The 12093-nt window shown below is 35.8% G+C and overlaps 1 protein-coding gene across 1 annotated transcript in view; it reads right to left on the bottom strand.

The window, feature by feature from the left end:
- Positions 1-2937: 2937 nt before the first annotated feature.
- The window catches only part of LOC307012623 (otoferlin-like), a gene marked incomplete at both ends in the record, with an annotated part of 33328 nt that continues 24172 nt past the window's right edge, over positions 2938-12093 (bottom strand). The window contains 2 exons of the mRNA XM_079639505.1: positions 2938-3070; positions 11834-11922. Of these exons, the coding sequence (XP_079495631.1) occupies positions 2938-3070; positions 11834-11922 (222 nt within the window). The remainder of the gene's footprint in view (positions 3071-11833; positions 11923-12093) is intronic.

Here is a 12093-nt window from a genome sequence, read left to right as displayed (position 1 = left end):
AATACTGGTACTTGAGACACAATGAGCACAACATGTAACTCATGCACCAACTCCCTGAACCAGTTCTGCTAAACTACAAGCACAATTCCTGCTTTACACTCAAACTGCAGCTCTAAAACACACTTTTCTCAAAACACTGCACACAATTCTCTACATTCGGCACAATTTTCATGCAGAAAATCTCTTGTTTTCACAAGGAACACAGCCATTCACATATACACACTGACTCATCACATGATCAAACACCAGTTAGCAATCAGAGCTTTAGCATAAAGGGCAACAGGAGCTCTTCTGTGGAGCAATGGAGGCCAACAGTGGATTTATGTTTTACTGTAACTGTATACAGTAAATTCTTCTGTTGTTTTGTGTGTAGAACCACTGTATGTGCAACTTTGTGTTGGGATGTACACTGTGTGTTTTTGTGGGAAAAATAAAATATATTTGTTACCGTGTATTTGTGTGTTCTGAGTATAGAAACAATATTCTCAAATATTGTACAACACACTTATGTATGTACTGTGTGTAGTTAGTGTAACACTGAACAAGAAAAAGGCCTAAGTCATTATGATGAATGGAGAAGAAGTGTTTTACATCGAGCACATCAGTGTTCAACTGGTTCTTACACTCTAAAAAATGCTGGGTTGTTTCAACCCAATTTTGGGTCAAATATGGACAAACCCAGCCGTTGGGTTACATTTTTAAAATTACATTTTTAACCCAACGTTTGGGTTTGTCCATATTTGACCCAAAATTGGGTTGAAACAACCCAGCATTTTTTAGTTATTTTTTAGTTTTTAGTCAACCCAGTGTAATTTAAAAAGCAAAATAGCATTTTGAGAAGAAATAACATTGTTTTGAATGTAAAGTTTCATTTTGCAGGAGAATTGAGGGGTTTTGCCCATTGTGTGTGTGTTTTTTTATTTGTGTGTAGAGTTCTGAGAATATGAGGCATGCTTTCAGAAAATGTGTGTAAACATAAATCGAAAAAAACTGTATTATGAATATATAAGGCATGTCTATCTTTTTCAAGAGGACTACTGAATAATATAATATAATAACATAAATATGATTGTCTTTTTGTTCAAGTTCTTTCAAGTGGGCTTCTGAACAAAAAAACGAAATTGACTTTTTAATAACAAACACTCTCAGGTTTCACAAGCAATACAGACACAGCTGTTGAACCAAACCCAGACACGACTTTAAGCTGAAGCGAGGATGAACAAAAGCTTCAGGTTAGGTGTTAGAGTTAAGTGCTAAGGTTAGGGTCACGCTGGCTAACCCATGTGGCGGTCTGTCCGCATCAGTTACCCTTTCCTTCTCATGTTTACAAACTCATTAAAAGGAACAAGGAACAATTTAGCCTCAGTCCAACTTATCTCTGTCAACTGCCTGGTGGTCACTTCTCCCAGGGGTACATGTCATACAAAAGAGGAGAACCTGAGCCCTGGTACAGCTTTACTTAGATATAAGCCCTGCTTTAATTAAACAAGACACATTTAAAGCGTTGCTGAGGTCTCATTTCAACAACGATAACAAAAAACACTGTTTTTGCACAGTGTAGGTACAAGTGGACCATCAGCGACTAAGTTGCATGAAAGTACGTAGTATACTCTAAAAAATGCTGGGTTGTTTCAACCCAAATTTGGGTCAAATATGGACAAACCCAGCCGTTGGGTTACATTTTTTAATTAAAAAATTTAACCCAACGGTTGGGTTCGTCCATATTTGACCCAGGTTTGGGTTAAAATAACCCAGCATTTTTTAGAGTGTATGATTTCCCTTTTTCATAAAATAAAAATAGCTTAACAAACATTACAATAGTGTCAGAGTTGCATTGGGTCAAGGATGAAATGAGTAGAAGTGGAGGAGAAACATTGGGAGAGACAAGTTTAAGATTTACTTTTCTTGGTAATATCTCCAATAAAACATATGTTCATGACTCCATGGCTATTTTTTTTTTTAAGTTTTCTGTTTTTCTAGCAACGATATTTTAATTTATACTTTGACCAAATTTGAGGGAGCTTTTATTCAGTGTCCTGGAAAACGAATGAATGACTGCACAGCCCTAAGCAAGATAAAACATGACCAAGAACCAGTCAGTGATCACCATGCATTGTGTTGCATAACAGCTTTGACATTTTAACAATAACTCCTTCTGTGTTGTGCCATAAAAAGGTGGGCAGATAATGAAAGTGCTGACAGTTAAAAGGAAATTATTGGTGAAAATGTAAGAAATTTAGACATGTGAACAGATCTTTTTCTGCCACAGTGTGTAAGACAAACACTTACTCCTCCTCACAATAAAGTCAATTAAAGTCACAAACAAGTTACTTTTGGAAGTTGCATTTAAGATTCACTTAGTTCAAAAATGTTTTAAAGGAGCAATAACCAAACTGGTAAGATCTTAAGTGATAAGATTAGCAAGAGTCAAAGGATGCTTAATGGAGAAAATAAGTTTAATATTGAAGCTACAATATTATCGAGCTGCTATTCTGACACATAGGGATAAGCAGGACCCCTATAGAGAGAGAGAGAGATAGAGAGAGAGAGAGAGAGAGAGAGAGAGAGAGAGAGAGAGAGAGAGAGAGAGAGAGAGAGAGAGAGAGAGAGAGAGAGAGAGAGAGAGAGAGAGTCCACTGGCTTCTGGCAATTTCTGCCACACACACACACTCTCTCTTTATAGAGAACTCACGCACTACTCCAAAAGAACTCACACACACTTTTAGAACTAAAACTCTACAACTATGTCTTGTAATCAAGAGAGAGAGAGAGAGAGAAATAAAACTGCATAGTTCCTTATAGCCTCCGAGTAGACATGTAACCATGACAACGACGGTTTTGTGCAAGTTGTGCAAAGCTAGACCCTCTGGTGAAATATGTGAATGGATGTTTGTGTGAGTGGGTGTGTTATATGAAAAAAAGAGCATTTCTGTTCTGTCAGACCAGACGAAGAACATGCTCACGTCTCACCCGTATGGCTGCGTTATTGTCGTCAATAAGGGTGTCAGACACCTCCAGGTGACCCTCCTCCACCACCTTCTGCAGAACCATGCGGAAAGTGCCAATTAACCTGCAAACAGAGAAAGTTCAGTCAGACAGGTGTGTGTGTGTGTGTGTGTGTGTGTGTGTGTGTGTGTGTGTGTGTGTGTGTGTGTGTGTGTGTGTGTGTGTGTGTGTGTGTGTTGCACAAAGTGTGTGCGGAACTTAAGGAAGGCTACAACATTTTGGTGAGTATTCTGGTGAGCAATTATGAATGTCTGTTCATTTGTTTAGTCAAACGTTTATTTTATTTTTGGTGGATATCTCAGGAGGGGGCTCGGTGGGAAGCCTCGAGCTGAGTAAGCCACTGAAGATTGCGTAGATATTTAGGATTTTTTTTTGTTTGTTTTGTGTATAGTTAGTTAGAGAAGCAGGACAACATTTTTGCTTATCAGAATACCCTTTAGTTTGGTTGTATAGCTTGTGATTATATTGTGGCATATTTAGTGCTGGTAACCTATTCTGATTATACTAGCGTGTTGAGTAAATTTGGGGGTGGACAAAAAAATTTTGTGGTCGTTTGTAGCCTATATAGTGCTTTTCGTTTGACCACTTCAGACATTTGCTACGCTGTAGCTCGGTCGCAGTTAAAACTGCTTTAGTGAGTTTTTTTTTCTTTTTTTTCGTGATTTTGGTTCGCTTTCAGCGTCTTTTCGCATTTAGAATGGCAACAGAGGAAGCATTCGTTAAAGAACCCTCTACTGAGTTATTGTTAAAATTTTCGAGAGAGCAGTTGTTAAATTTGGCTGCAACTTATGAGATTGAGCTCACTTATGCTGAGAAACGCACCAAAGAAACAATCAGGGCCGTCTTACAAACAACTTTGCTTAATAAGGGCATTTTGCCTGAAGAGAAACAATCTCCCGTGTCGATGGAAGCATTACAGCTGCAGATTCGGTTGAGGGAGTTGGACATTAAATCATAAGATTTTTTACATGTTTTTGAAAGAAGTCTCTAATGGCTGCATTCATTTGATCAAAAATACAGTAATATTGTGAAATATTATTCAATTTAAAGTAAATATTTTCTATTCAAATCTATTTTAAAATGTCATTTATTTCTGTCATGGCCAAAGCTGAATTTTCAGCAGTCCGCATCATTGTCTTCAGTGTCACATGATCCTTCAGAAATCATTCTCATGCTGATTTGCTGCTCAAGAAACATTTTCTCACTATATTCACAGATGAAAATGGTTCTGCTGCTTAATCATTTTGTTGAAACCAATGATTTTTTTGAGGATAATTTGATGAACAGAGTAAAAAAAAAAGTAAAAAAATATTTTACCACTTATTTGAAACAATGTATAAGTCTTTACTGTGATTATATTTTGTCCTTGCTAAATAAAGTTATTAATTTCTTTAAAATATATATATATACATCTCAAAAATAACCCGAACAGTAGTGTAATTATGTGAGTGAAAGTGTCTGATAAGTGTTCAGTTGGTCGTGTGATTTCAACAAAACGGCTTTTATTAGACTATTGAAATTTCACATGATTATTCATATATTTATTGTTTGTTAGGAAAAACATACAGACTGCACCTTTAACAGAATTAAAGAAAATGAATAATCTGGGGAAAAAATCTTAAAAGTACTAGTGAATTGGATATATTGTTCAAAAATAACATTATTAAACTACACTTTTTTTATTGTTCACTATTCTGCATATAAATGAATTTTGAACACTGTCCCCTCTGTGAATATTATAAACATTTCCAGTTTAATGTCTTTATTATCAGCTGCACTCACTCCTAGGGACACAAACACATGTTTTTTATGTAACCACAATGTCTGTAGTAACACAGACTCACAAATCTAGACACAGGAGGATCATCAAACACATGGGAGATAGGAATGGGAATTTTTTCAGCTTGTTAACTCAACTCTCGGTATGAAAAGTGACAGGCCGTGAACAAAAGCAATCAGGAACTCTGGACTGACCAATTAAATGCCACATGTAGTTAGCTTACACACACTCTCTTGTCTATTACTGCATCACTGTCTAAGAGAAAGACAGGCGGGTCTATCCATGTAGTCAGTAAATTTGATGAGAAAACACGGCAAACCGCTAACAGTTTTAGCGCCTGCCGCTACGGCTGTTCGGATGTGAAATGACACACTCAGTCAGCACCATTGTTCATCCAGAGGGACTCGATAAAGGAAAAGAGACCATTGTGATTGATATATGCGACCAGTTCGGTGGTGAAATGATGGCTTTGTGACGGTCTATGAACTGCATGCATCCACGGGTGAATAATTCACTGATCCTGGATCAGGTTCTGGCTCTCGATCAACTTTTCTAAAGACCCCACATACATTATTGATCCTCTGAACAAACAACCGACAATTGACTTTCATCTGCTCCATAATTTACTGTGTCCTGCCTTGTCAAGTCCATTCTCTTTTTTTTTTTGGAGAGGTCAGAACCGTTCACAACAGTTTAAGGATTAGTTCACTTTTTAAAAAACTTTTGCTGATAATTTACTCACCCCGATGTCCTCAAGATGTCCATGTCTTTCTTTCTTCAGTCGAAAAGAAATGAAGGTTTTTGATGAACACATTTCTCCATATAATGGACGTCAATGGGCCCCAAACGGTTCAAGGTCCAGATGACAGTGTCAGCGCCGCTTCAACGGGCTTTAAACGACACCAGACGATGAATACGGGTCTTATCTAGCGAAACCATCATCATTTCAAAAATAAAAATAAAAAATTAAGTTTTATAAGCACAAATGCTCGGCTTGCTCTGTTCTGTGATGCGCGTTCGTGACGTGAGAAGCGTGACCTTTAGATAAGACCCGTATTCATCGTCTGGTGTCGTTTAAAGCCCGTTGAAGCGGCGCTGACACTGTCATCTGGACCTTGACCCGTTTGGGGCCCATTGACGTCCATTATATGGAGAAATGTGTTCATCAAAAACCTAAATTTCTTTTCGACTGAAGAAAGAGAGACATGGACATCTTGGATGACATCGGGGTGAGTAAATTATCAGCAAAAGCTTTTTTAAAACTTATCCTTTAATCCCATGTATTGATACCAATTTAGAATTGATCTTATGATACATGCAAGTTGATTTCAGATGAGATCAGATGTCCTAAATTATAATATTGTAAGTATTTCTGACTTATTTATACTACTTAACTGTTTATTTATCCTTTACTGTTACTGTGAAGACTATAACCACCATATAAATTGAGCATTTCTTCTGTTGAAAATGTGGGGAAGAAATAACTCACGGCAGGGATGTATTTAACACAGAGGGAATGGCAGGATTTCTCATTTGGTTAGTGAGTAATAATGAGGCAGAGCTGGAATCTCCTCGGCACATTCTCTGCAGTTCTGCAGTTATCAGTGCCGGATCCTGTTATCGAGCCGCAGTACTCTCTGCCTTCTAGTGATATAACTAATTAAATGCATGAAATCGCACCCCAATTCCTGACATACATTCACTGACATAAAGCATTACATCACACACAGGCTCATCTCTAAACCAAACTAACCTACCAATACTTTTTAAAACACGTTTTCTTTTAAAGAAGTCTTGTATGCTCACCAAGGCAGCATTACTTTATCAAAAATACGGTAAAAAACGCAATATTGTGAAATGTGATTACAGTTTAAAATAACTGTTTACTATTTTAATATTTGTACATGTATTTTATTCATGTACAAGTTGAATTTTTAACAGTCATTCAGTCTTCAGTGTCACATGATCCTTCAGAAATAATTTGAATATGCTGATTTGGTGTTCATGTATCACAAACATGATACCTTTTTTTTAGGATTCTTTAATGAATAAACAAAAAAAATCAAAACAGCATTTATAAAAGTATACATGTCTTTACTGTCATGTTTGATCAATTTAATGTGTCCTTGCTGAATAAAAGAATCCATTTATTTTTCTTTACTGATACCCAAACTTTATTATCTATTTGATTTCTTCTCATATGGTCTTTATTTGCAGGATAGGATCCTATTACAGTTTTTCTCAATTGTTTACACACTAATACTGGTACTTGAGACACAATGAGCACAACATGTAACTCATGCACCAACCCCCTGAACCAGTTCTGCTGAACTACAAGCACAATTCCTGCTTTACACTCAAACTGCAGCTCTAAAACACACTTTTCTCAAAAAACTGCACACAATTCTCTGCATTTGGCACAATTTTTATGCAGAAAATCTCGTTTTCACAAGGAACACACTGCCATTGACATATACAGTACACTCATCACATGATCAAACACCGTCACACAGTTTTACAATTAGCAATCAGAGCTTTAGCATAAAATGGAGGCCAACATTGCATTTTTTTTTTTTACTGTAACTGTATACAGTAAATTATTCTTTTGTATTGTATGTAGAACCACTGTATGTGCAACTTTGTGTTGGGATGTACACTGATTGTTTTTGTGGGAAAAATAAAATATATTTGTTACCGTGTATTTGTGTGTTCTGAGTATAGAAACAATATTCTCAAATATTGTACAACACACTTATGTATGTACTGTGTGTAGTAAGTGTAACACTGAACAATAAAAGGCCTAAGTCATTATGATGAATGGAGAAGAAGTGTTTTACATCGAGCACATCAGTGTTCAACTGGTTCTTATAAATGTCTATTCATATGATGGTTTGTGTGTCATTTGAAAACAAAATACCATTTTGAGAAGAATTAACATTGTTTTGAATGTAAAGTTTCATTTTGCAGGAGAATTGAGGGGTTTTACCCATTGTGTGTGTGTTTTTTGATTTGTGTGTAGAGTTCTGAGAATATGAGGCATGCTTTCAGAAAATGTGTGTAAACAATCGAGAAAAACTGCAATGCTGTAGCACTCATCTACAACGTCCCCACCTGGTGGTCAGTTGGTCATGAAACAACAACAGCATTGAATGAATCACCATTAATTCTCCATTTCTGAATGACCTCCCCCAGGCTATGAAATGTTCACCTCTAATGTTCTGTATAACCTTAATGTCTGTCATAAGGAAGATAGAGTGTGTGAGCTGCACATCGGTCTGCTGCGTGTACACAACGGTCTCACACCTGGTGTTTTGTCCCGATCTACTGAGTTTGCATAGATCAGGATCAGGTCAGCTACGTAATGCATATGATGGATAGAAATTACATCTGTAAATAATAAACAAATAGCTAATGTGTGGCGCGGTTCACATATGTCACAGGGGCATGTGAATTATTCAGCAGATGCTCTTCTTATACATTGTGATCTATTCACAGGTGTCACTGTCAACTCTAAACAATAAGAAAACAAATGCGGACCATTGATTGTACGTCAATTAAATTAACTTAATAGTCATGATAAATTTTTCTACTTGTGCTCACGACAGCTGCGAATTTACTAAGTCACAGTGATATAGCCAGACCCAGATAATCTGATCATATACACTCGCACACACCAACACTGACGTGAAGTGTCACACTCTCAGACACAGAATCTGCACGTCATGCAGTGGAGAACAGCTAGTAAAGATTGTCAGCCTATCCACCACTTCTGGAGGAATACAGTATATAGAAAACACCACAGCACTCACTCAGAGTATAGTGGGAGACAAGCTTCACAGAGGGAATACTGACAGGTACATGAACAAAAACTGCACTGCATCAAATCAACAAGTTTCTAGAAAATACTATAACCAGAACTGAAGGCTGCTCTCTCATTCATATCTCGGGAATGAGTGTTAGATAGATAGATAGATAGATAGAGATAGATAGATAGATAGATAGATAGATAGATAGATAGATAGATAGATAGATAGATAGATAGATAGATAGATAGATAGATAGATAGATAGATATAAAATTCAGCTTTGCATCATAGAAGTAAATTCGGTCCCACTTTATATTAAGTGGCCCTAATACCTGTGAACTTACATGGTAACTACATGTGTACATAGTATGTAACTACAGTGTAAGTACACATTAGTACATAGTATCTACAGCTGTAACATTTGCGTAACTACACATATGTAACAACCCTCAGAATGGTATGTGTAAGTACAAATGTGTAACAGGACATTGGTAACAACATTTTTTCACTTCAGTAAGTACACATGTGTAACAGTAATTATGTAACAATGTAACATTTTGTAACAACAATATGTAGCCTATTTGTTGTTCCACTTCCACATGCAGTTTTAGATACTGCAGTTACCAGTTGGAATACATATTTATGACTGGCAGGACTAATGTTGAATTACAACTAAAGTTTCACCTTGTGATACCAGTGTTACATGGTAATTCCTCAGGAACTGTCCACTTAATATAAAGTGTAATTGTTAAGGTAATTGTTGTGTACATCAGTGTCGTTACATGATAATTCCATAGGAACTGTCCACTTGTTGGAAATTAAATACATTTATACCCAAACTGGTAACTGCAGTATCTAAGACTGCATGTGGAAGTGGAACAACAAATAGGCTACATATTGTTGTTACAAAATGTAGTTACATAATTCCTGTTACACTGAAAAAAGTGTTGTTACCAATGTCCTGTTACACATTTGTACTTACACATACCATTACGTGGGTTGTTACATACGTGTAGTTACACTAATAATACAGTTGTAGATACTATGTACCAATGTGTACTTACACTGTAGTTACATACTATGTACACATGTAGTTACCATGTAAGTTCACAGGTATTAGGGCCACTTAATATAAAGTGGGACCGTAAATTCAATTTCAAAGTAAATTAAAATAGAAATCCATTTTTTTTTTTCTGTATTTTTGATCAAATAAATGCCGGCTTGATGAGCATAAGATAACATTAAAACAGTAAAAATAGTAATGTTTCCAAACTTTTGACCGGTACTGTGTGTATTCATATAAATATATTCAAATTTAATTTAGGTCTTACAGACAGACAGACCGATAGATAGATAGATAGATAGATAGATAGATAGATAGATAGATAGATAGATAGATAGATAGATAGATAGATAGATAGATAGATAGATAGATAGATAGATAGATAGATAGATAGATAGATAGATAGATAGATAGATAGATAGATAGATAGGCTAGATAGATAGATAGATAGATAGATAGATAGATAGATAGATAGATAGATAGATAGATAGATAGATAGATAGATAGATAGATAGATAGATAGATAGATAGATAGATAGATAGATAGATAGATTGCATGCATACATACATACATACATACATACATACCTGCATATTATTATGAAGGCTATGATCTGTAAACCCTAACACTCAAAATAATTAATTGGTTTGAGTAGGGCAAACTTAAATTAAACTAATTAGTTCAGTCAAATAAATTTTTATGAGTAATTAGGACTTTCTTTTACTTTCAAGTTCACAGAACTGATATATTTTAAGTAAACTGAACTGTTTCATTGTTTTGAGTTTTATGAAATTATTTATTTTAATTTAGATGAATTTAAGTTTAACTGAAGCGGCTGAGATGTCTATTTCCCAGCATGCTTTGTCGATGGCACTCGAAAGGGAGAGAAAATGCTAAAAGATTAATGTTAAGTGGGAGATTTAGTAATGATTAATGTTTTGTTATGCTAATTTAGAAGAATTTATGTTAATGTTGGTTTTAGGATAGTTACCATCATGGTGACGAGTGGTGCATGCGCTTGATTTGAGAGACTGTAAACAAAGCTCGGGCGCACCAGATAACACGTCACCAGCGTCTTACGTCAGCAGCGTCACTGCGGAGTCGTGAACGCGGATTGACAACAGACCCGGGAGAGAATACAATGCTGAATAAAGTCTTATTTTGTGTTATTTTTGGACCAAAAAGTATTTTCGATGCTTCAAAAATGTCTAACTAACCCACTGATGTCACATGGACTACTTTGATGATGTCTTTATTACCTTTCTGGACATGGACAGTATACTGTATATACAGCTTCAATGGAGGGACAGAAAGCTCTCGGACTAAATCTAAAATATCTTAAACTGTGTTCCGAAGATGAACGGAGGTCTTACGGGCTTGGAACGACATGAGGGTGAGTCATTCATGACATTATTTTCATTTTTGGGTGAACTAGCCCTTTAATAACTTATGTTAGCAGATTGTTAAAGCTAACTAAGTTTATACTAATAAAGGTGTTCACATTGAGATTACATGAAAGTTTTAAGTTAATTGTATGAATTAGTGTACTCATACATTTTAATTGTTCTTAACTTGAAATGTTTAAGTACAAAATAAAAATCTGCTAGTTCCGCTTACTTAAACTTTGAATTTCATAATTTAAAAAATTTGAGGCAATAGATTGGCAACTTATTCCTGTTATCAATATTTTAAAATGCCTAAAAGGCTCAAATAATCTACAGTGCTACTGGACTGTCAATACCACATATTATGAAAACCAGCAGCACAAAGAAAACGTAGGAGTTATGAGGTCCTGTATGGTCCGATGGAAAAAACAAAGACTTATTGCTAAACAAACAAGCCTTCGTTTGTCTAAGAGAACATTTAAATAGCCAATGCTTTGTTGCTGGAGTTTGTTTGGAGACCGAAGCCATGAATGTTAATCACTTGAACTAAATGGAAATGTATTTAGGCTTTATTTATAGCCTTGTTCCACTCAATATTAGATTTATTTAGACTGCAATAATCCTTATGTGTGTACTGATTATAATGTATGTTCTGATCATAGCCTCTTAAATCTATAGAGATGATGCCAGTCAATAAATTATACATTCAGAAGCAAGTACTGTATATTAATAGGCTGCAATCTTTTTTAAGGCTGATCTGAAGTCACACAGCAAATGTGTTGAATTGTCAAACCTGTTAGTGAAGACTTTGCTGTAATTAAACACTTGGATCTCCAGCATCTCGTCCCCATCCACTTGACTCCCAATTGGCCATCGGAACGCCTGGAAAACAAGCCAAACAAAGCCAAAAATCAATATTTTCAATCTGTTTAAACAGAATTCACCATTAGACTTTCCATACTTATTATCCACACTATATTGGGTCCATAACCAAAAGAGCTCTAGTACAACACCGCACCATTAGATTTTCATTAGAGCAAAGTTGCAATTACA

The sequence above is a fragment of the Phoxinus phoxinus genome, assembly GCF_949152265.1.
Source record: "Phoxinus phoxinus genome assembly, chromosome: 16".
In the NCBI taxonomy this organism is placed as follows: Eukaryota; Metazoa; Chordata; class Actinopteri; order Cypriniformes; family Leuciscidae; genus Phoxinus; species Phoxinus phoxinus.
The sequence above is the reverse complement of the archived record's forward strand: the minus strand, read 5'-3'. Positions and strand labels throughout refer to the sequence as shown.